We start from the raw sequence: 25,883 nt of genomic DNA, 5'->3' as shown, positions 1-25,883 counted from the left end.
TTTAAAGATATAATATTTAAAGATATTATTATATTTTATTTACAAAATACATGGCTGAAGTTAAAGCAAGAATAGTTTGACATCAAAACACACAGATTTTCACCAATTTCAAACATTTCAAAGTACATTATAGTTTTCAGCAAAATTCCACGTCAAATTAGGTTTTTTTGGTTTTGATCACCGCACTTTTCTATGTTTTGATGGTTTATGTAAGGCGGCATTAAAACTGCTGTTTTTTACGTTTCGGCCTACTGGACTTCATCCATCTTCATGAAAAAAGCTTGTTTTGCCGCTTGTTTTCCTAACGGCCGTTTCTTGATATTTCAATTAAAATATATAAAAAGACGTTAGGGAAACACGCGGCAAAACATGTTTTTTTTTCTGAAGATGGTTGAAGTTCTGTAGGCCGAAACGTAAAAACAGCAGTTTTATTTTCGTCTTACATAAATCACCGAAAAATATCAATCAAAGAAAACCATACATCAAACTACATATTTAAATTTCAACTAATTGATTAAACAAAGAGTAGTTGCTAATACGTGCTAATGGAGAAGTTATTCAACTTTATGAGTGTCATTTTTTGTGTTTTTTCATTAAATTTTGCTTTTTTACCGGCTATTAGTTCTACGAACGGAAGCTTCGTGTTTAGTGTGGGATCTGTTTGAAAAATAAAAAAGCAGTTCAATGGATCTTGAATTTTTTTTTACTTTAATAAATGTAATAACAAAATGTAATTAAAGAGCTATTTTTTCGTTTTTGTCTTATTTAAGTTTTTTTTAAACTCGTATTTTTTGCAGAAGTCAAGCTAAACTTTTTAAAATGCTCAGTGAGGGGAATAGTCTGCCATCTAGCTCAGGGTTACCATACGTACTCTTTTAAGAATACATGTACTTTTTTTCGGTCGAGAAATGGGCGTACTCTTCTTTTTGTGAAATTTTACCAAATGTACTCTTTTATTTGTTGAAAGACATTTGATCTGAAAAACCTACGTATTTCTTCTATTTTATGACGTTGTTTCACATCTTATGCTAAAACTACGAAAGGAATACGACTTACAACAAATTACATTAACATCTTGTTTTCATTAACATGCATTTTTAGTCGTAGTAAAGTCAGCGCGATGAACGCCTGTGAGTATGCAAACAATAATCAATATATGTATACACAATTAAGGTAATATGCTTAAATGCGCACAAATCTTAATAATTTTTTTAAAAGTTTTATTTTCGACACTTTACTAGCGTTATGGAATTAAAAAAAATTATTGTAAAGTAAATGTGCAGGTTTTATAATGCATTTTTTGTGGTTTGTCAGAATTACATCTTAATACTGCTATCTCTTCCAATAATCCAACTTTTGCATAACCTCGACAAATTGACAGAATTTGACCGAATTGAAATATGTCGGTTTCTAATAACAGTAGAACCTTAGTAGGCTTATTACAGATAGTAGGGGCCTCCTCAGATAATACGACGTGTACATCTTTTTCCTTCTGTTTTGCATATCATCCGGGAGCAAAGCTCGATAATAAAATGGATCTTGTATCAACCTGATGGCTGGAAGCTCAGAAAACCGAAGTTATATAGTTTCACGTGACTTTTTTAGTGATTGGTCTCAATGTACTCTTTTTGGTGTTGCGGGATCTGGTAACCCTAATCTAGCTATATGGAAGATTCAAGGAAAAATTCAATAGCGCCCATTAAATAACTATTCTAGGGTCGACTTTAAATTTTCTCCCTATTGAAAAGTGCTTCGATACCAAGAATTAACGTATATGAATTGAAATTAAGTGCGAAAGGTATTTGAAAAGCAGGTCTACATAAGCCTTAAACTGCTACATTTCTTCTGTTTTAAAGCCTTATTTTTCTTTAGCACTGAATAACGACTTAAAAAGGATCGAAGCGAAGAAATGAATTTTGTAAATTGTTATAAGTATAATAAAATAAACGGTTTAACCACAGACAAAATAAAACAAAACAGATAAATTATTGAAATAGAATAAAATTTCAATGATTATCAAATTTTTACAGATATTTACTTATATTAAAAAACATACAATAAAATACTAAATAAATCAGAACTGTCATCACTGCACTTAAGACTGCTTCTTTTTTCGATTCAATCATACTTTGAAAGCATATCTTTGTTACAAAGCTTTTTTGTTAATAGAGTTGCCGAATAAATTTATGATTTTTACGCTAAATTTATTTTTTCAATACAGTGTATTGTTCGAATCCTAGATTTATTCAATTTTTTTCTTCTATTGCATGAAAATCGTTAAATGTTTGCAACTTTGGTTATCGTTGAGTTTCTAACATTTTTTCTCAAAAATATGGAATTGGATTTTTGGGAAAATTAGGACGTAAAATTAAGTGTTTTTACACAAAACTTAGAGAAAAAATTGTTTAGAACCACCTGTTGGATTTTTCTCGCCAATTGTGTGTTCGATAGGGTATTGTCTATTTAATCATCAATGTAGAAAATTTTCAAACATGTTATTTTTTTTTTGTTTTGGAGATATTGGTACCAAGCTAAGGTGAACAGATCATCATTTTACCGACGTATTTTTTCTGTTTTGCACTGTTGGAAAATGAATTGAAATATTTAGCTAGAATATTACCAATAAGCCGACAAGATAGCTTTTGTTATCGCGAACATTTCATCCGAAGACATCTAACCGAAGACATTCGATGTTATGCAGAATTTTGTTCAAAAAGTATGATGCGTCTCCTTCGAAATATTTCAACCGTCATCGCGTCCTTCTAAATAAGCATTGCAATCTTTGGTAAAGTTCATGCGCCTTTATTGCCGCAGTTTCCTAGTTGTGACAACATCGCTGTAATCCTTTCCAAGAGCCTATACCTGTAACTAAGCTACATGTATTTAATTGCTGCAACTTCCTGGCAAGGGCTCATATCCTGTGAATGGGTCTAAATTGGTTACCGTGCACCAGGTATACTGAATTGGCGGTTCCACATAAACAAACCTGTCATTACAGGCCGGTTCATTGCGGTTTGTTAGCAACCTGCCTAGGTATGGTTGGCTGTTGCTTTGGTTTACTGTTCGTGTTTTGTTGATGGTGGTTGATTTGTCGAACGCAAAGCAGAATGAACCACGCTCGATGACTAAAGCAAGAAACCTAAACTCGCACCCAAACAAAACTGGAAGGAAGCTTATGTTTTTTTCTCGTATCTCTTGCGCCTCAGTCTGCGTCCAGACGCGCACTGGCTCGGTATTGGTGCCGTTGAAATTAGTTTTACCCGTAGGAGAAAAAACTGCAAATTACGCCTCAGTTTTGTTTTGGTTTTAAAATCGATCGGAGCACCGATTAGATTTGGCATCTTACAAGTGGGACATCGTTGTTATCACTACTAAGTTTGTTTACGTTAGGTGTAGACGATTACAGTGAAATTGTCCGGCTGTAGCTGGAATCTAGATAGAACTGAATTCCAGCTGACACAAAGTCCTTTCCTACTGCGGAGAGCTGAATGTTTTAAAAGTTGCTGACGCCTCGAGATTTCCACGCGCAGTCATCCAGCGAACAGTCAGTAAGGCAGCCGTTGTCGTCGCCGTCGTAGAGTGTATAAAAGTGCTATTTTAAGCCGAGTCCCGTTTCAAGTAACGTCCATTCAATCGATGATTAACTGACAGTGTATACATTTAACAGCAGCAGTAAGTCAAGTTACTTGTACTCCTCGAAGAAGACAAAATCGAAGGAATATTTGCACAATCAATTACCCCAATCATTCGGAGAAATTTGCCTCCGGCCCGACTTGACCTGAAGAACCTGAACAATAAAGTGCCTGGTGTCTGTGATAAGATTTCCAATTTTAGCGACTGGTCTTGTTGCTACGTTGTTGTTTTTAAAGTGATAATTTTGGTTGTTGGTCGTTTTGCGACGATTTAAAGGGGGCTGGTCTTTGTGTGAATCAATCGTTCTGTGATAATTATTGAATACTTGGAAAGCTGATTTTTTTACACTTGGATTGCCACCGTGGAACAGTTTCCTTAGGTAAGTAATATTTGTTTCTAAATTTATATTCCCTAATATTGACAACCACCCAAGAAACCATATGCACTAACGAATTGTCAAAATGCTATCCAATAACAATTTTAGAGCTTCTCTGTCCTTTCTTAGCACTGTGAGCCAGTTCTGGCGAAATTAACTGCTATATTAGTGCTTATGGTTACTTGGGCACATTCCCCCACATCGAACTCATTTCACCCCTCTGGAAAAGGATGCTTCGGCTACCATGTCGACAGCACTAGAAAGTAACAAACGCAATAAAAACTCTGCTCATGCTGAGAACCATTTATTTTATGTAAGTTATGTGCTAGGGAAACCGATGCCTCATCCTTTTTTCCTATCCTTTGACAACACTGTTTAGAACTTTCAAAACATTCACAATTTTATTGGAATCGCTTCACTTTGAATTCTCACTAATTCATTGCTTCGAAAATTGTATATTATGAAAAACGACAACCAATTAGAAGAGACTACTTAGGCATACTTGATCTCATTTTTCTTATTTTCATCATATCTGTTTGGAACAATTTTGCAACTCGCCATCTTTTGCATTTTCTGACAGCGTGTAAATTCAAGTTTATATGCTTTAAAAGTAAGAACGATACGTGAACCCGCGCAAGAACTCTACGCATTTTCGTGAGACGAAAAAAAATTGTGATTTTTTTAAGTTCAAGGAAATTTGACGCCTATTTAAAGGAGACTTGATCCTTTATTCTGGGTTGCCTAAGCCTTGGCAAAAATCAATCAAAATCAAAAGTCCAAGACAATTTTTGACCGTATTGGTTTTCATTTTACGATTTATAAGTGTCAGACAAAGAAAGTTTTTTCGCAATTTTCTTATTTTGAAATAAATGCATTTCTTGAGTCCTTTTTATCAGCCAATTATTGGATAGGTATTATTTATTCAAAACGTATTAATCTGATCTATTCAGAAGGAAAATATATCTTTTTGGACTCTTGAGATCAATTGAAACAACTCAATAAAATACATTAACACTAGCACAACAACAAATGTTCGGGTGTCATTACATTTGCCCAACACTACGGAACAGGTTCGAATATAATACGTTATTTTTGGTAACTCATAAAAGAGAAAAAAAAAAACATTTCTGAAATTGTTAATTTGTTCCAATACAAATGTGAACATGTTTCAAATATTGTTCATTCAATTCAAGAGAATCTTTGTGATTTGATAAGGCTAAACACATTTTTTGTATTTCTTATCTGTCAAAAAAGAAATTTCGAAAAAATTCTATGAACATATTTGATTTTGATATTTGGTAACTGTTTTGCAAATCTTTTCAACTGTCTATCTCTCATAAAGACTCATTATAGACTTTTAAATTTATGTGTCATGTCTAGTTTATTTGCATTGTATAGACTTAGGTTAGTTAAATAGTAGTATTAATAATTGTCATGGAGACCATAAGTTGTCAGATGATGTAATAATAAATCAAATAATAACAAATAAGAAGGTAAAAACCACAAGAAGTTTTTTCCAATCTTCAGCCACATTTATGTGAATTTTTTTTTTTTTGAAGCAAGTTCTGGCGATTTTTTTTTAATGTTTTTATCAACACATTGCATTCAAGGGTATAAATTAAATAATTAAGTCATGATGTCTTTTTAGAACAATTCAAAATAATTCAAAATAAACTATTTGTTTTGATAATCTGTGAATGTGTGCATTGCTGGATTGCGGAAAACTCTTTTTTTATTATGAAATAAATATGTTATCTTGATGTATTTCATTAAAAAAAATTCCGTTCAACATCGAATTTCCAGTTTAAAGAGTGCTTTAAGCATGTTATTTTTTATATAAATCACCGTGAATTGTCATAATGTGTTTGATAAAATTTAAAAAGAATTGTTACGTTTCTATAAATCTTTATTCCTATTTATATGGCATTTGAATTTAAAATGCACATTACTTTTGTAGGACCAGATTTTTTTTCTTTGAATCTGAGAGGACGCTCACTGCAGACCGCCAAAGAAAGTGAACATTGTCAAACACTCAGTATTAGTATTTTTTTTTATCCTAAATAAATTATTTGCTTACACATAGAACCTCGTCACTTTTTTGGAACCTATAAATCCAGTTGAAAAATCAATTTTATGAGGAACAATATGTAGCAGAATGTTGAATTGTAACGTTCTTCACTCAACTCAAAACTTCACCCTATTTTCGATAGAAATGAAAATACAGAATAAATCTTTATTATCGTGGGGGAGAGTGGGTTATCATGGGCCAGTTTTATTCTTTGCTTCATAACTTCTTTATTATAAAAGATAAAAAGAAAAAAAATGAAAGGTTTTCTACATTTTAAAGGTATCATATGGCTTTTTTTAATTTATTTTAAATACATTAATTTCCTGAGTTCTGACTGTTTAAAAAAAAAAGATTTTTTTTTGGGATTTGAAAAACTGTGGAGAAACGTAGGCCAAAAGGAAATCCAAATTGCCCAAATTGACTAGACAACGTACAAAGTTTATGAGTTGAAAAATTGAAATTTCATAATTCATTTCTCGCTAACTTTCAGCTACTCAGTTCAGAGTGGCGGTTACTCAGTTGTCGCCAAAACCGCACCTACTCAGTTCTGACTAAACTGCCTTTACTCAGAACTGACTAACAGCCCTTTTCGCGACAACTGAGTCATGGTTACTCAGAATGCGCGAATAATTCTAAAGCGATTTTTGGCCGCTTTTTTCATGCTAGAATAACAAAAACCTGGATTATTATTCAGACAAATGATGGATTTGTTGATTGATGAATAATAAAAGTCAAAATATTGTTCATACACCTTTATTTGAAAAAAATCCACAAACTTTTTGAAATTTTTCTTGGCCCGTCGGGTTTTGTCTCCCGGGCCGGGACCCATTATGCCGTACTAGATGGCAAATATATTTGGACCATCGTCACTTCGTCGCAGAATTCTGTAATATAAATAAAACCGTATCAACATCTAGAAATTACCTTTAGAATCAATATATTTACCATGTAAATTTTCAAGTTTTTGCTGCACAAAAACCAACCAAGTTCAACCGCCTCGCACAAACTGATCAACATTTACTCAGTTGTTGCCTTCAAGCACTCGAGTTCTCTGAGTGCCGAATTTTCTGACGTCTGAGTAATTTTTCCGCTGATATCTGAGTTCATTAAGAACAGCCGTCGGCTGCTTCATACATGTGGCGACGTCTGAGTAAAAGGTAGCCGGGCTTTGAGTATTTCAAATTTAGCGAGTTAGTTATTTTAAAGCGATTTCAGATGAGGAAATAAAAAAAAGAGTTGTGTACCAAAACCTGGCTCGCGAACGTTTCGGAAAAATCCCTTATATGGGATTTATGTTCGTCTCCATCACATTAGAAAAGATGGACAAAACATTTTTCATAACTCTCCATTTGGCATTAGAAAACTTTACAGATAGTAATAACGTATTTAAAGTTCTGAATGTGTATGAAAACACCAAAATATAGATGGCCCAAGATACCCCACACAATGTGGCCCACGATTCCCCACAAGCTATGATTTGCAAATTGGTTGCGTTTGTGTGACTTATTCATGTTCCATAAAAAAAGCCTTTATCACGTGTATGGTTGGTCCGCACTTCTCGAATCCGACAGTGCGCTATGTAAATCGCACCGTTATCTTCTACGATTTGTAGAGCACCACACTTCATTCCGAAATGCTCTACACTCGTTTCCGAGTACAGCCGAAGCCAAGTGCCGAGCAAAACCGGTGCCCGAAACACACAACACAACTGAAGTGCATTTTTTTCCTTCTCTTCCTACCACAGTAGGCAAACAAACGGCACGGAACGATATTGCTTCTTCTTCTTCCTTTTCTTGTTGGGAATGAACCAAGCCAACTGAGTTGCTTTAGCGCTGCTCCCCTACACTTAATGTGATGATTTTTTTTCTCTTGCTCTCACCCTGGCGAAGCGTTCTCTGCTCTTTGATTGGGTGTACGCCCGGCGTCTTAACACGTTCGTCGCCACGTCACCCATATTCGGCAGACGGGTGTATTTCCTGGGGGGCCCCGTCACATCAAAAAGCAGGTGACGCTCTCTTACTTGGGTTTACCGCTCAGCTTCGCCACACGTTTCAAATATGGGAGTTCTCCCTCTTTGCTTTCTCTCTCTGAAAATTTCTTTGGGCCCGGCTAGCAAAACTACCAAAATGAGCGTGGCGACGAACGTGTTAACAGAGCAGGGCAAGTGTTTCAGAACGAAAAGTTCACTGAGTTGCATTTTTCAAGCCGCTCGGGGAGAAATGGATAACTATGATCACGTGAAAGAGCATGACAAAACTAAGATCATAAGCGTAGGTATGAGCATATTTTTGTTATGTACTTTAGGTCTCCCATGCATGCAATTTTGCGAGTGCTTGTTTAAATATGTAAGTACATTTCTCTAGGCTAGTTAAATAAAAGAAGCATATGATACGTACATGAGTCAACAACATACAGAAAAACATGCTTACGCAAAGTGACGATGATGACAGTTGGATTGAGATTTTTATCTCAACACACAGCTGAGATATTCAAAGTGGCTCACGTTACCCCACTCTCTCCTATTATTGTTTATTTGCTACATTTTTGTCAGTTAAAAGATTTCACACTTCATATTAATAAGAATTCAACATTATCCAAACTCCATCTCAGTTCAAACCGAACGTGTGAACATAGTGATACGGATTAAAACTTTTACGTTCCATCCGTTGAACTATGTAAGATAATTTTAAATTAATGTATGTATTAACGTGAAACATATAACAAATTTACATTTATAACAAACATGCAGCAATCAATGAACTCCTAGCTGTTTTATTGATACGATATCCACAAAAATAATAGACAGCAAAGTAAGTTACACACAACATTTCATAAACTATTAGCAACGCTCATAACAATAATTTATAATAAAACTTCTAGTTCCCTTGAAAAAGACCAATAAAACTACGGGTCGAAACGTCGGGTAATAAAAAAACCTCCGTTGTTTGATCTACTTCCAAGACCGAAAACCCCGAATTAAAATTACCATTTTTATTTCTTTTTGAAAAAATCTAAACACATTTTAGCTCAAAAAGGGAAAATTGGATGTTCTTAGGAAAAATTATTTGCGAAGACTTAAAAGTTTTGCTCGTGTATTTTGTTCGCTAATCTTAAACAAAGTTTTTCTAGACTTGGATCTTGGATCAATCTCCGCTATATCGATCATTTTAACTTAAATTTCCGATTTTACGGATCGATTCTTCAGCCTTCGAAAATACGATTAAATCGGTTAATTTTCGATCCGATCTTTTAATCTGTTAATGTTTTTTTCCTTTTAATTCTGTAGATTTTGAGATTTTGTTTCGTTCAGAATTTTTACACGGCACCATAAAAAAGACTGATTTTCATTATTGGTGCTATCATGCCTCTAATATTATCGAGACCGACATAATAGATTGCATTTTTTACCTCTTTACTTTTGAGGATCATACATTCCTCAAATTAAAATTTTAATTTCGCTTCTTTTGTTAATGAAAATACAGTACTCGCTCGTTAATCAGACGTTTTTAAACCGGACAAACTCTGTAATCGCATTATTCAAGTATCGGATGTAAAATGACTCAATATTGCAAATTTTTAAATCACCGATCGGACGCTTTCCTGGTCGTTTATGGGTGATTTTTTGAGCTTGGCTATGTTATCAGGTAACGTTGTTGTTCTTATATACCGTAAAACGGGGTAACTTTGATCACCGGGGTAAGTTTGACCAACAATAAACTTTTCCACATTATCATCAATAACTTAGTCTATAGTTTGAATTTTTGAAAACTGTTTTCAACGTTTGAAAGCCTATATATTGAGTTTCGAATAGGAAAAATTGGATTTGTATTTGAAATTGTTTTTCCGTTAGTAAATATATTATTCAAAAATCTTAAAATATCTATTTTTCCAAGGCTCGCAAATAAACAGCTCTCCTTATGATACCAAACAGCATTTAGAAGCAAACGGGATGTTTAATGTGAAAGAACAACTTATTTTCTTTGTATATGATTCGTTATAGTGCTATTTTTATAGTCATTTAATGATAATTTTTGATATTTAAAAAATAAGGACATTTTCTAGGAGTAAGCCCGTATTGGACAAATGGATAGAACCTTATCAAGTCGTTAACTTTGAAATGAAAATGGAAATAGTGGGAGGGCCTAGGGGAACGGGTGAAGGTAAAATTTCATTTGTATTTTGAAGCTCAAACTTTTTAGCAATTATTACAATTTTTGCCCCTAAATGTAGGCAGCATCATAGTTCTTTTTTAAATTACAAATATTTAAAAAAAAAACATTAAAAATCAAGGTGTAATTGATAAACTAGCAAATGTTAATATTATGAAGGTGTTTTGTAACCTTTATGATAAAAAAAATTCATTAAAACCGTCAAAATAGAGACTGATCAATGTTACCCCAAATCATCAAATTCTGAGCAGAGCCGAAAACGATTTTCAAATCAAATTTAAAGTAGCTTGATTAATTTCTGCACCCATGTTTTACGTTCATAGGAGTCCAGTACTGGTTTTAAAAATATAAAACATACCACATTCCCCTTAACAGAAAAAATAATCAAAATATATTGAAAAAAGTGATCAATCTTACCCCGGATTACGGTACTTGTTTTCAAATGTGTGTAACTTTTAAAACTCATTAGATCAAGTTTTTCTCTCAACCTTCAATAAAATATCAATTATTGTGATAAAAATAGCTATTTTGGTCAAATTTTTTTACCAAAGTTATGTCTCTGTTAAAGCATGGACGCACCCTTCGGTGCCAACAGCGTCCAATCAACGAGCGAGTAATGTAAAATTATTGAAAAATTAGGTTGCTTGAAGAATTGAACTTGAGCCTTGTGGATTATAGCTTGAATTTTCCAGATTGCCCAGATATTTTATGCAAAATTTGGGCCCGGGTGTTTTAAAAATAGATTTGGTCCAGAAAAATGATTTTTTTTTTATCAATTTTCATCAAAATAGTAACAAACGGTATATTGGAAGTCTAAAAAACGATTTAAGGGGCTGTTCACTAATTACGTAAGCACATAGGGGGGGAGGGGGGGTTTCACATTTGCTTACGATCTCTTACTAGGGGGGTAGGGGGGGTTTCCAAAAATCTTACGTAAGAAATGTTACATTTAAATTTAAACACAGCCACGAAACCATATTACTCAGGTATTTTTTACTTTCTACCTATTTGTTGGTTATTTTTTATGCAATGTGATTTATCTTTTAATGTCTTTGAATTAATAAAAAAAATCGCAGGTTCTATAACCTTATAGAGAACCAATTCAAACCAACATGCCATCAAAAACACTAAATCACATTATTAAAAAAGATCGTCGCTTTTCGAAACAAAAAGGAAAATGGCTCGTTGTTACACCACGATTTGAATCCATCATGTTTCGAAAATGACTTCAACCAGAATCAATATAAGGCGCTTTAAATAATGAATTTCTAAACAGTTTTTTCTGTAATAGGCACTCTAAATAAAACAAACGATTTACCAAAAAAATCCTAAAACTTTATCGCTTACCGCTGAATGAGTTTGAGCTTTTAGGTTAGTTGACAACGTGATTGTCGTTAAACATTCTTGCCCCAATTGTAGTAGTATAGAATGATAGTTTTTTAAAGATTTTTATGATTTTTGAAATTATGAGTTAATCATCGTAAATTTATTTTCTGAAATTATTTTATCGGCTATATCGGTGAAATTTTATATTCTCTAAGAAAGAATATTTTAAGAATTGAAAGTTAATAGAAGGATTGAAGATTAGAATAAGGTAAAAGATGTTGAAAATGAGCGGAAGGGTAAATTTAATTTGAAGAACTTTTCAGCACATTTCATTGTTAAGTTCCTCACGGGCCTTCTACCTTGCATTGTGTGGTGGTATCTACAATTCTATCGTTTATAACATTTCATCTGTTGTTTTGTAAAAATTGTGCTTTTTAAATACAGTTTTTTAATTTTACTTAAAAAGGACTTTGCTTTGAAGCATGTATGTAACATTTTTAATATTTCCAAGCTATTTTTGAAAAAAACGTGTCAATTTCTCAAAGAATAAAAAAACGTAAGATCTTACTAGGGGGGGAGGGGGGGTTTTGAAAAATCTTACTATGTCTTACCAGGGGGGGGAGGGAGGGTTGAAAATTTCCAAAATCGTGCTTACGTAATTAGTGAACGGCCCCTAAATTTGCAGATGTGTTTCCATGAAAAAAAGTATGTCAAGTTGTTTACTTCATGATTTTTGATGAATACATTTTTCATTTCGACCTTATTTGTCCAGATATTGCTAGGATTTTTTGCTGAAAGTTTTGAAATCAAAATTCTGGATTCACCCGGCCAGATGACGTTGATGAAAAATTCTGACAAACTTATGAAAGCTGAGCGTGTTACCGTTGTATCATGACCTGTGGCTAGGTTGATGGTATTTTTTAAATGTTTTAACTTAAAACACCAGCGTTCATAAAAATCCTAGCTGTAGACTTTTCAAAATCAGCATTTTACCAAGTGAACTGACAAAATGATTTGGTTGTTTTAATCAGCCTTCTGGCAGCACCCTTTAAACAAATTTAAAAGACCGTTCCTTTTGTTTTGTTTTTTTTGTGTTGATCGATCCTGGAACGATTCTGCTGAATCGATCTTTTCCATAAGATCGATTAATCCTATTCGAGACATCCCGATCGATTTGTTTCCTGAATAGTGCGTCTGACAGGGGAGAGTTTCCTCTTATATGAGGTAAATTTCACGAGAAGCCGATTTTTTTTCTTTTTAAAGGTCAAAGAAAAACACCGTGAGGTTGATTACGAATATTTAAATTAAAATATTGATGCTTTTCTCTGATATGAAAAGTCAGAATGCTGAATCACAGTTCTTAAACGAGATTCTTAGAACCAAAGGAAAATATGTTTTAAAGAATCATATGAAATGATACTATTCATATTCATTTTTCTTTAACAGGTATAATTTTCGATCAAAAAAGAGTATGAAAATGAAATTCAAAAAATCTCAAAATTTCTACGAAAATAGTTGAATATATAAAACATCGTCTGGCTTTACTTACTTAAAATTGACAATTTTTACATTTATACTCTTTTATCCTGAGGCCATCAATTTTAGCATTCGGAATCAGAATTATGAATGAAAGATCCACATGTAAATGCTGAATATCAATTCTTAATCTGAATCTTTAATCTGTTTTAGTTCTGAATTAACTTTCAAAACTAGAAATGGGAATGTGAGGGTTCTGAGGAGTGGTTAAATTTGAAAGCTGACAATTATGTTGATACTCTTACAATACAAATCTCTGTAGATTGATTCTCTCGAGGAATGAAAAGGAAAGGCAGCAAATGCAACTTTACTATCTGCCTGCTGAACGATAGTTAAATACATGAATGTACGTAAACTAGCGAGAATCCGTGGGCAGACATTATCAACGTTTGCGACGGATGGACTTTGTACCTCTCATTCATCGGTGCTGTTTAGTTTCGGGGTCAACAAGTTGGACGGTTGAAGTTTCTCTAGCCGATTGATTCATGAAGAGTACGATAAAATAGCTTAAATGTTTGAAAATCAATTTACTTTTCTAGTTTTGGTGTTTGTTTTATTCGATCGAAATGGTTTTACATCTAAGTTTAAGAATTTCATTTCTTCAAGCATATTGATATAACTTACTAATACTTTTGAAAAAATTTGTCAAGTAGTGAGCTTTCCTATAAAGCAAAAAGTGCTTGATAAAAAAGTAGCGTATTATTTTCTATGTTGACGATTATAAGTAATGCACATTCTGATCATAAGCATAACAAATAGTAGGCTATTTACAACAAGTAAATTAAAATAAAATATGCACCTATCAACACCTATAAGAATATTTAAGACCTGATGAGAGACAACAAACGAGCAAATGAAAATTTGTCAAATGGTCTCTCGTCGAAAGTATCACATCACAACAGCGCATTCAATTTGGCACCCAATTCGCTGTGCATTAATTATTTTAAATGGCGCTACCCCATCACGGGTGGTTTGAACAACACAGTTCTAATCAATTATTTATGACAGGTTCCAGAGGGTGGAGCTCGCAAATTAATTCACCCTTCAAAGCAATTAATTTAGCACACATACCCTCCTTCGCCCAGTAAAACATTTGTGATACAAACGAATGGAGAATAGAGATGTTTTTTGGCTGGAGGCTCGCTCGTAAACAGTTTTGCCCCCCCCCCTCTGGGGTTTGATCAAATTGTGTTTGTGGATGTGAATGTGCGCCTCTTTTTGTTTACGTCCGTGTTTTTGTGGCTGACGTAAATTGTAAAATAAAATATTTGCTGCCCGCACATCACAGCATCCAAGCCACGGCAGAATCGACATCGCCGTTCCGGTCCATGGCATTTTGCAGAAGTGCGAAAACGTGTTTTTCGAGTTTTGCTCTATGCAAATAAAATAAATAATAAACCGAATCAAGCTGACCAAATGTGTCCGGTAGATTATGAAGGAATCCTTGATAGGGATGCGGCATTTATTATCATAGTTTTACTGACCTGTTTGTCGAGGGCTCAGGGTTGCAGTGGGTGATTCCCAGACATTAACTGATGCGGACACCTCCCAAATTGTCGGGTAAGTTTCTTGATTCACTTTGCGGTCAAATGATGACACAACTAGTACACAATTTAAACAGTTTTATTGCACTATTGGACTACACATTTATTTTAACTTCAAACGACTTTTTAATAACTACTTATTTATTCTAAACACTTAACATTTAACAAGAATTATAACTTTGAACTTGCGGCCTGGCCGTCTATTCGTCGTGCTGGAACAATCTGAAGTGATGGAGAATGGCGATTCGAAGCCAAGCCAAGCTTTCTTTTCGCTGGCGAAGAAAGCGTCCTTTCTTCTGCCAAACAATTCGCTTGCAGAACAATAATTTGAAAGCGGTGAAATATTTCTCGCGCCTCGCGCGCCTTCGCGTACTACGCCGTGTCGAATATCGATGCCTCGCTCGCTGCTCGATTACCATGCCGGAACATCCTGCCACCTCCAGAAATGGCCATTTCTGGATACCGCTGTAATCGCTCGTAGGAAAATGCCACCGCTCGTTCGGTAACATTGGATCGTGCCTGACCTTGCGGCGCTGATGCCGTAGAACCATGGGTTCCGATTCTGGGGAAAAATAAGACCCGGTAGACCCGGACAATAGCAGATAAACTAATGGAATGGTCCTCACCTGGGACCCACCATTTCAGGGGGCCTTGTATTTTATTTAAAATCTGCTATCCTCGTTCGCTCATGCTGATTTTCTTGCGATTTCGCTGCTGATTGATGAATTCTTGCCTTCATTCATCTCGCCATCCATTGATGCAATCGGCAGCAAACAGAGCTTTGCAACCGGTCTGTCGATGAAGCCTTTCGCTGTCTGCAGTGTTACCACCCGAGTCACCCCATCAGCCCCGGGATGAAGCTTATGGATTCTGCCTGTTGCCCATTGTGTGGAAGGGAGATTCTCATCCTTGATGAGAACGAGACGGTTAATTTCTATTTTAACAGGAGCCTTCAACCATTTCGATCGAGTTTGCAATGTAGCCAAATATTCAACATGCCATCTTTTCCAAATATCTTGCGCCAACTTCTGGGTCAGCTGCATTTGAGTCAGCCTGTTGGTAGGCAACGACTGTAGATCGTCATCGGGCACTGCCTTAAGCGCCGATTGAACGAGAAAATGACCAGGGGTGAGGGGTTCTAAATCGGTGGTGTCGTCACTCAAAGGGGTGATAGGGCGAGAGTTGATACAGCCTTCGATCTGCACCAAAAGCGTCTCCATTTCATCGAAGGGCAGTAAGTGGTTTCCCAAAACACGGACGAAATGCTTCTGGGCCGAGTTGATCGCTGCCTCCCATAAACCTCCGAAATGAGATCCCCTCGGTGGATTGAAATGCCATTGGATCCCATTCTCGGAGCATTCCTTGGCTAGATGACTCTTGTAGTCGTTGCTTCGGAGGAACCTACGTAGCTCGTTTGCCGCACCAACAAAATTGCGACCGTTGTCCGTGTAAACATGGGCACACAGACCACGACGACTCACAAATCGCCGGAACGCTTGGAGGAATTTGGCTGTAGTGAGGTCCACCACAAGTTCAAGGTGGACGGACTTCGTAGAAAAACAGACAAACACAGCCACGTATGCCTTGCCTGGGGCATCTCTTCGGTGTCGTGGTTTGATCTGAATCGGTCCCCAGTAGTCGATACCAATAACAGAGAACGGCCGTGTGGGAGAAACTCTAGATGCTGGTAACTCGGCCATCAGCTGTTCGATCAGCTGGGTTCGCGCTCTCACACAGGCAATACATTGGTGGACAACTTTCCGAGCGGCTGATCTCACACCCAAAATCCAATACTTGAGCCGGACCATGTTTATCAACAGCTGGGGAGAAGCATGCAGCAGACGATGATGATAAGAGCGGAGCAAAAGAACGGTGAAGGGGTGGGGTCCTGGGAGAATTATCTGGTGTTTTGATTCGTACGGTTGCGCTGATCGATCAATTCTCCCACCGATTCTAATGACGTCATCACGCTTGCTAAGTATTGGGTAGAACCACTTTAGCTTCGAAGAACTCGATACCGGCTCGCCTTTTTTCAACCTTCTCCACTCGTCGGGGAAATGCTGCTGTTGGATAAGTCGGACAATCGTGTGCTCTGCTGTTCTCAGTTCGTCGGTCGTGAGCCACTGAAATCTGCGCTCGCTCTGTGGCAGACGGAAATTCGTGCTGAGGCGCAACGCATATGCGGTGAAGCGTAGAAGCGCATGAAAATTTTCAAATTGTTTCAGGAGGTCATCAATGAAGCTCGGTTCTATGTTCGCTGAAGAGGAAACGATTGCGGATTTTCTCAATTCAAAATCAGTGCTGGTTACGATATCAACGTTCGGAGTAGGCCAAGAACTCTTGTCTTGGTTCAGCCAATCTGGTCCCTGCCACAATAAGGAATTGCGAAGAATGTCCGACGGCAAACAGCCTCGGGAAATGACATCAGCTGGGTTTTCTGCGCCGGTTATGTGTTGCCATGAGCATCCTTCCGTCGCAGTCTGAATTTTGGAAACCCTATTTGCCACAAAGTTGGTCCAAGTTGATGGAATAGCCCTCAGCCAACTCAGTACCACTGTCGAATCCGTCCAAAATTTAACACTCATTTCAACATTAATTGATAGCCGAATTTTCTCGTAAAGTTCGGCAGCCAGAAGAGCGCCACAAAGCTCTAGGCGGGGAATGCTAACTTGCTTGAGGGGGGCAATTCTCGACTTCGATGTAAGGAGAGCCACTTTAATTTTGCCGCGATCATCAACAGATCGAATATAAGCGCACGCACCATACGCTGTTTCGGATGCGTCCGAGAAAATGTGTAACTCACTCTCGACTGCCTTGCGCAGGAGAACGTACCTCTCTAGCCGAACACTGTTAAGCAGGGGTAGTTGAGTATGATAGTTGGCCCATTCATGTTTAAGGTAGTCGGGCAATTCTTGATCCCAATCCCAAATTGACCCATTTTCGTTCTTTAACGTCCAGAGCTTTTGCATGAATGCCTTTGCCGTGACCAAAATTGGACCCACAAGTCCCAACGGGTCGAAAAGTTGCGCAATGCAAGAAAGAGTTGCCCTTTTAGTTAGTTTCGCATCTGTCGGAGGTTTCAAATTGATACTAAATTTCAGTATGTCAGTGCCCGGTTCCCAATGTAGCCCAAGTGTTTTTAGTGTCTGATCATGATCGAAATTTATCGACTGCTGAAGCGCCCGTCGCTCAGCAGGAATGCCATGCATAATCGCTTCGTCGTTCGAAGCCCATTTCTGTAGCGGAAAGCCAGCCCTGAGGCACATCGCTACCAGCTGGTCTCGCAGCTCGACTGCTTCTGCCACCGTCTGTGCCCCGGAGAAGATATCGTCCATGTAAACATCCTCTCTGATAACCCTCGCTGCCTTCGGGAAACCCTCCGCCTCATCGATTGCCAGCTGTTTGAGAACTCGAGTTGCCAGGAAAGGGGCCGAAGCTGTGCCATACGTCACCGTCTTGAGCTCGTACGTTTGTATCGGTTGATCGGGAGATGAGCGCCAGAAGATTCTCTGTAGTGGGATATCATCAGGGTGCACGAGAATTTGCCGATACATTTTTTCGATATCAGCAACCAAAACAAACGGGTACAATCGAGAGCGCATCACGATCGCTCGCAAGTCTTGTTGTATTGTGGGGCCCATCATCAGCGCATTGTTGAGCGATACACCCGTGGAGGATCGGCTTGACGCATCGAATACGACACGGACCTTGGTCGTAGTGCTGCAATCTCGGATAACGGGATGGTGAGGGAGATAGTATGCCTGTTTGGTAGTATGCTCGCACTCGGTCACTAGTTCCATGTGACCGAGCCGAATATACTCCGTCATGAACTCCCTATATTGCTCTCCTAGCGAAGGTTCCTTTTGCAGTCGATTCTCTATCAACTGGAAACGACGAACAGCTGATTTGGAGTTGTCGCCCAGCTGATTGATGACGTCACGTTTCACTGGTAAACAAACGATGTAGCGACCTTCGGAATTGCGACTAACGGTACGGCAAAAAAATTCTTCGCATTTGCTTTCTTCGGGGGAATACGATGATGATGGGAATGCACTTTCGTCTATTAACCAAAATTTTTCTATTTGGTTTTCCAATCGCTTAAGTGTGGCAACTTGACAAATCATTGGGGTGGTTTGTGGAATGTTTGCGTTAGAGGTTGTTTTTCCCGAGACGACCCATCCGAATACGGAATTGATTACCGACGGCAACGATTCACCCAAGTAGATACGACCGGGGGGTGAAAAGAGATCAAAAAATATCTCGGCTCCCAGCACGAGATCAATAGTGTGCCTTTGATGGAAATCGGGATCGGCAAATTGTAGGTTCTTGGGGATTGGCCATTGGGAAATGTTTACGTTAATAGTGGGCAGATCGATGGTGACTTTTGGCAGAATTAGGAATGGTAGTGTTGTTGTGTAATCTGATGTGCGGGACTTAATGATTGCATGAAATTGGAACTTGACTTTCGTCGATGAGCTTCCAATTCCTGCTATGGGAACATCAACCTTGGTTCTTCTGACCTTCATGAGATTGAACAAGCGACTGGTCGCAAAACAACATTCGCTGCCAGAATCCAGCAAGGCACGAGCTAGATGTTGGTTCCCTACGTCATCGACTACCACCACAACTGCTGTGGCTAAGATTACTCGGGATCGATCGGAGGTTGGTGAGTGGCAACTGGTGCTGGTGCTGGTGATCCCGGAGTGAGCTACGTTGATTCTCGGAGCAGAAGCTGGAGCTGATGACGATTGTTGTTCGGCGCTGACTGGTGGTGTGTTGGCGATTGTTCTAACGGAGTTTGAATTGGTGTGGGTATGTGTGTTGGGGCAGAGAAGCGTGTGGTGTCTCGATCGGCAATTCTTGCAGCAGTTATCCGACGGACATTCGCGCGCATAATGTCCTCGTCGGAAACAATTTAAACAAAGTCGGTTTCGTTTCGCGAGTGCAGTTTTTTCATTAAGTGGTAATTTTGTGAAACTGGGGCAATGAAATATGCTGTGATCTTGGGGGCAAGCGATGCATTTTCGCATTCTGGGCTCTGTAAATGTTGTGTGATTGGCTGAGCGGGGATAGTTGGGGCGGCGATTTTGTGATTGTGGCTGGGAATGGGATTGGGATTCGTTTTGTGGCTTGGACGATAATTGTTCAAGGACATTTACTCGGCGCTGGATGAAATCGGTAAGTTCTCGAAAAGAAGTGTTTTCTAAAGTTGCCGAATGCTCTTCCCAATCCCGACGGGTGATGGGATCTAAACGGCTAGCGAGAAGATGGATCAAAAGCAGGTCCCAATGTTCGGTGGCTTCTCCTAGTTGCTTTAGAATGCGTACGTTGGCTTCGAATTTTTCGACCAACGAGTGTAATTCATTTTGTGATTCTCGGCGCAATATGGGGAAATCGAAAAGGGCTTGAACATATGTTCTTTTTAGCATTCGCGAGTTTTGGTAATGCTGTGATAGCAAATTCCAAGCAACGGGATAATTTGTGGCGGATATCGGGATAGTTTGAACAAGTTTTAGTGCTTCTCCTGATAGTGATGAGCGCAAGTAATAAAATTTTTGAATGCTCGATAATTCTTGCGACGAGTGGACGAGTGAAACAAATAAATCGTGGAAGTTGAGCCAGTTCTCAACATTTCCACAAAATATGGGCAGTTTAACGTCGGGCAATTTAACGTGCGTGTTATGGGGCTGTGTAATGTGAGATGGTGTTTGTACTGTGGCTTGTGAGGGGCATTTTTGCAGCAGAAATCCCTTTACCCTGTAGTATGCTGTTTCAAAGGCAGTTTTTTGCTCGAGGTACTTATCTAGTGCTTCAGGTGTTTCGTCCAGGGTTTCCAACTCAGACTGGACCTTCGCGTACTCGGACCAGATTTCGACGACTGCTTCTAGTCGGACTGGTGCCTCTGCGGTGTCTCGGGGTTCTTGGAAACCATCGACGAATCTGCTGATGTTGAGGAAGGATGCTGATAAACTGCGCCGACGGGCTTTGAGGCTGCGCAGTTTTCGCTCGTTGGCCGACATGATGTTTGATGTTGGATCTAAAATGTCAGACCAAGTAGCTCGGCAAGCAACAGTGAAATTATTGGAATCCTAATTACCTGTTCAAGGCAAGGAATTTGTCTTGTATTTTCAATAAATCCTGCTGCTACTGATGTGTCGTTTGGGTGTTTCTGTTGTGTGTGATGGTCACAGCTGATTTGGGGTGCTTGACCGAAGAAAGTTGATGCTAATTGTTGATGATGATTTGTTCCAGGCACGGATGTGACTCGAATCGATCCGCGGTGCTCCGACGGAGATGAGATGATGATTGTAGCCGAGTGTGATGAAAGGTGCAACAAGAAGAGATCCGGTAGGGATGATCACGGAATGTAAGTTGATTGGAATGCTACTAACCTTCTCGATAAAAGAAATCTGCCTTGTATTTCTTTTTATCGAGTTGAACTGCGTTCCTCAATATGGCGCTTGGCGTCCGCGGCTGCGATGGCGTTGGGGCTATCGGCACTGTAGCTTCCGAATAGGTCTAATCCGGATCCGTTCCGGATTCAGGGCCTCATCCGGCTCGAAGGACCAAATGTCGAGGGCTCAGGGTTGCAGTGGGTGATTCCCAGACATTAACTGATGCGGACACCTCCCAAATTGTCGGGTAAGTTTCTTGATTCACTTTGCGGTCAAATGATGACACAACTAGTACACAATTTAAACAGTTTTATTGCACTATTGGACTACACATTTATTTTAACTTCAAACGACTTTTTAATAACTACTTATTTATTCTAAACACTTAACATTTAACAAGAATTATAACTTTGAACTTGCGGCCTGGCCGTCTATTCGTCGTGCTGGAACAATCTGAAGTGATGGAGAATGGCGATTCGAAGCCAAGCCAAGCTTTCTTTTCGCTGGCGAAGAAAGCGTCCTTTCTTCTGCCAAACAATTCGCTTGCAGAACAATAATTTGAAAGCGGTGAAATATTTCTCGCGCCTCGCGCGCCTTCGCGTACTACGCCGTGTCGAATATCGATGCCTCGCTCGCTGCTCGATTACCATGCCGGAACACTGTTTTCACAATAGGTTTTTATAACAAGGCCAAACTTCCCAAATAGTGTGTCAATTGACTTAAGATTTAGAGATATTTAAAGTGTTTCAAATTCATAATATATATGTAGATTCGAAATCCACCATTCGAGGAACTAAACTCTTAATTTTTTTTTTAGAAAAACCAACACACACATTTAAGATCTCAGTGAAACTTCATGTTTCTTTGAAAATATCCAATTAACATAACACTTAGGCATACATCTTTGAAGGATATGATGGCTAGCATCTAACAAATGTTAAAACCGATCTCATGACCGCTGGTTTAGAAGACTTGAATGCCATCCTCTAGCCCATGCTTGGCGGTCGGCGCTTATACATATAACAGATTTAGGTTCAATGTATAAACCTAACTGTCGTTTTGCTTAAACAAAGGTTCAATGGATAGTCCTGTGTTGGTAGATTTCCTTTTAAATTTATTTAAGTAGGCTTAGGGTATCTCATTATGTCTAGGCACGGTTTTGATACAACCCACCTTATTCCGGTTGACGTTTAAACTACTGATTTCTGCTGAGTTGAACTGTATTCAACTCAAAACTCTGTGTATCGTGAGTTTTCATAAATTTCGTGATCCCGTAGGTAAGAATTACCCTGGCAGTTTAACTCCTTTAAAAATATAATTAGTGAAAATGAGAATCCCGTTCTCGGAAAAGAGCCAAAATATCGAAAACAAATGGTGTACTATCCCCAAAATTTAGCTGAGTCAATATGAGAAAATGGAAGAAGTAAGCTTTGCGGGGACCCAAAATGCGATTCGGAAGTATGGAGAGAAAATCAACTTCGTGAGCAGAACACAATCTGGTCAAAGACCGGATCCTGTGGACAAAACTTTGAACTGAAATGTCATGATTGCTTACGCCAGTAGCCCTCGTAGCTCCGTCCATCGTGCCAAGGTAAGATTGTGTATAAAAACATATAAGAAGCAAAAGAAACCGAAGATGCTTCTTGTTTTTACACAGAAAATTTATTTGACTATTACGTGTCACTGAAACTGCAACCTTTAAAATAAATCAACCTGTAATTAACAAAATCTGTAATTTTAAATTGTTTTCCTTAAAAGTTAACGAAGATTCATTTATTATTACAGCAAATGTCCTGTAAAAAAGTTGTACACTAAAAATTTAATGTCACGTAATGTTTTGCTCATTTTTGTTATAGGACATTTGCGAAACTTAACAGGAAATATTTTTTGCTGTGTACGTCCGAGAGTGCCTGAACTGACGTCTGCTTCCCATGATCTACAAGCATAATCATTCAGTACTGTTTGACCGGATTTGGCATCAGTTCATTACTCAAAAGACACAATGGCTTAGTACAAATCCAACTAAGTCCAGATCGTACCAAAAGAGATGATACCGACAGATTGTTCTCAAGAAATTTTTGGGCCACAACATGTGAAGCCTACAGATTCTATATGAAACTTCGCCAAAGACTGGAAAAAAGTTTAACCTCCCTCCCCCTCATGGAGATTGTTTCCAATTAAAATTTTCAGTTAAAGAAATGAATATACTGTAATAACGTGAAATAAGTTGATCCCGAATGGTGTTTAAATCAAGTCTAAACAAATAGGTTAGAAAATTGACTCGCCTCCGTCAGTTTTTAGTTCTAAATCACTAAATAACTCAATCACTAAATGACTAAATCACAATTAGGATATATTGACAGTTCTACACGAACACCACCTAAGCATGAGGCCTCAGCCCTAACCTCAAACCATGGGAGAACATAATCGATTTTTGAAAAGGGCGCACGATAAACGCGATTTTCCGGTACTTATATCAACAAATTCGCCCTGTGGAAAAGCGATACACAGATGTACATACGTGTTTTGATTTTTTTGGTGTTCAGGGATTGTAGTATCGCACCCAATTGTAAGTCAATAAAACCATTCGAGTTATTAACAGAACTCGAAAGGTTTTGTTTTCTTCTAATGTTTTCTTTGTTCTTTTTATAAGTTTTCCTGGGGGAAGGGAATTTGGGAACACTAAATATGTTTTTATTGTTCTTCTAATGTTTCCTTTCAAGAGCGAGAAATTCCTTTAAAGGAGCTATATCCAAGGTCAATGACCAGAAATGATAGTGCGTCGAAATCCAACACTCTAAATTACTATTACTATTCACGATAATAAAATACTAAAATCGTAATTTAAAAATAATAAATGTGAAAGGAGAAAATTAAGGAAATTTGGAAGGAAATATTGTAGTTTTAGATTTCTGTGCAGAAAAACATAATTTCCATCCAAAGCACAAAAAAAAATTAGCATATGTGCTTCCAACATTTAAATCTTAGTTATAAGTAGCCATGAAAACGTATGGTACTGTTGTCCACGTTTCTTCTTCCCTGTGTTCCAGTTGTCTCTGTGTCCAATACTGCACAGTGGGCCCGGCCTAGTATGTATGTATCATAAGCATGAGCATAAGCAGGCATACTCCATTTTTGTGTGTGTTTCTGGTTCTTCAACTTCACATTCAAAAGGGTTGAAATAAATTACACATGGCTACAAAATTCATATTAATCTGAGCTGCAAAGAAATTAAGTGCTTTTGGTTCCCTGAAACTTTTGAAAATATATTAAAGTTGTTTTAGAAAATTCTGCACTTTCTGACAAAACTTAAAAACATTAAAAAATTAAAAAAAAAGGTTTTTTTTTCAATTTTCTTCACGACCCCAAGAAATTTTGACATCTACAAAAAATGTTATACAAAGATTTCTTCTTATTTACTTTACCCATTTCTATGAAATGATATTAATATCTATTATTTCATAGAAATGGGATAGAAAATATAGAAATAACTTTTAAAGAAATATTTACTAAATTGAAATTCTGTAGACTGCAACGAATTTATTATATGATTTTTTTTTGAAACTTTCTTCAGTAATGTCAGAAAAAAAATCATTTATATGATCTTGAAATGCTTTCACTAAAGCAACATAACATAACTTTTACCGATAAGGTCGATAAATTGAATTAACATTTTTTTATTATTTTCAAATAAATTGATGGTAATTTAAAGTCAAACTAATGAAAATATTTTTAGAAATATTTTGAAAAAGTTTGCCTTCGGTTTTCGATCCTGAATTTTAGTGCTCTGTAAATATTTTCTTGAAAGCCCATAAATCTAGATTTCAATAAGAAGAACCTAGTTTAAACCTTTAAATATTTCCCGACCCAATATTTCAATGGTATAACGCAATTTATAAAAAATCTAACTTTTTAAGCCTTTCATTCCGATAACTGGAAGAATTTTAATATAAAAAATAACTTCATCTCTGACTTTGATCTCTGACATTCTTGAAATACATTTTATTTTTTATTTTTTATCAAATTCTATTCAATCATCGTCTATGCGTGCTTATAAATGGATGTTTTTTCCTTATCGGAAATTCACATTTAAATCCTGATTAAATTATTATTTTAAATTGATGAAAAAAAGTAATTTTTCAATAAGCCCTTCAATTGAAAATTAAGAAAAGAAATGATATTTAATATGGTCTAAAATAAATGATTTATGCTTGACATTTTTTAACCATGGTTAATTATCGACCTGATCTGAAATTAAGCTTAGATTAGCTTGATTGACTACTCATATCCACATGGTATCATTGAACCCGAAATAAATCATCAAATTTCATTATTAAAATTAATCTTATCAGTCATGATTGGTTTCAAGATTGAGATTACAAACGTTTCGAATTCCACGATCGCAGGCGTGGCTCAGTAGAACAAGTTCTACATTGCCATCAATTTTGTTCAATGGTTAAAAGTATGGTGTCTGAGATTGACAACACCTTCACAATGCCCAAAACTGATGCTCTCTCTTTGAACATCAACAACGGCGCCAGCCACGTCCTAGTATTCAAATGATAGATTTGAAAAGGGAGAAAGGGATGAAGCATAATGTTGTGCTTTGAGACTGAGATTACCTCTGCATCCTAGCAAATAAATTGGTTGGTGGAATGGGGAAAAGATTCGATCGGGATACACTTTTGACTAGTGTAATGATGATAAAATAAAAACTTAATTGTAATATCAAACTCTCCTGTTATTTTATTTGAACTCAAAAGATGCATTTTGTTTTGCTTCTATGCACCTAAAATTTTTATGTTTCGATTGGATTTCCTGCCTCCAGTTTTCATG

At 37.3% G+C, this 25,883-nt stretch overlaps 2 protein-coding genes across 3 annotated transcripts in view; one reads left to right on the top strand and one right to left on the bottom strand.

Annotated features, from left to right (window-relative positions):
- The first annotated feature begins 3,227 nt into the window (after positions 1–3,227).
- Positions 3,228–25,883, top strand: part of LOC129759950 (uncharacterized) — an 81,826-nt gene continuing 59,170 nt past the window's right edge. Inside the window, exon 1 of one of the 2 annotated variants that reach the window (XM_055757532.1) lies at positions 3,228–4,012. The gene's annotated coding sequence lies outside the window, so the exon portion shown is untranslated. The remainder of the gene's footprint in view (positions 4,013–25,883) is intronic. The other variant, XM_055757533.1, reaches the window with a different exon arrangement.
- On the bottom strand, positions 14,605–21,613 carry LOC129759949 (uncharacterized). Its single transcript, XM_055757531.1, has 2 exons — positions 15,279–21,613; positions 14,605–15,214 (listed from the first exon to the last, which is right to left on the bottom strand). Exon 1 carries the CDS (start codon positions 20,670–20,672, stop codon positions 15,339–15,341), a length of 5,334 nt encoding a protein of 1,777 aa, XP_055613506.1. The 5' UTR covers positions 20,673–21,613; the 3' UTR covers positions 14,605–15,214; positions 15,279–15,338.

This window comes from Uranotaenia lowii, unplaced genomic scaffold, assembly GCF_029784155.1.
Source record: "Uranotaenia lowii strain MFRU-FL unplaced genomic scaffold, ASM2978415v1 HiC_scaffold_34, whole genome shotgun sequence".
Lineage (NCBI taxonomy): Eukaryota > Metazoa > Arthropoda > Insecta > Diptera > Culicidae > Uranotaenia > Uranotaenia lowii.
Note: the sequence above shows the minus strand (reverse complement) of the source record. Positions and strands in the feature narration are given on the sequence as shown.

Coding starts and splice junctions, on each gene's coding strand:
- LOC129759949 (XM_055757531.1), bottom strand. CDS start 20,672: ATGTCGGCCAACGAGCGAAAACTGCGCAGCCTCAAAGCCCGTCGGCGC.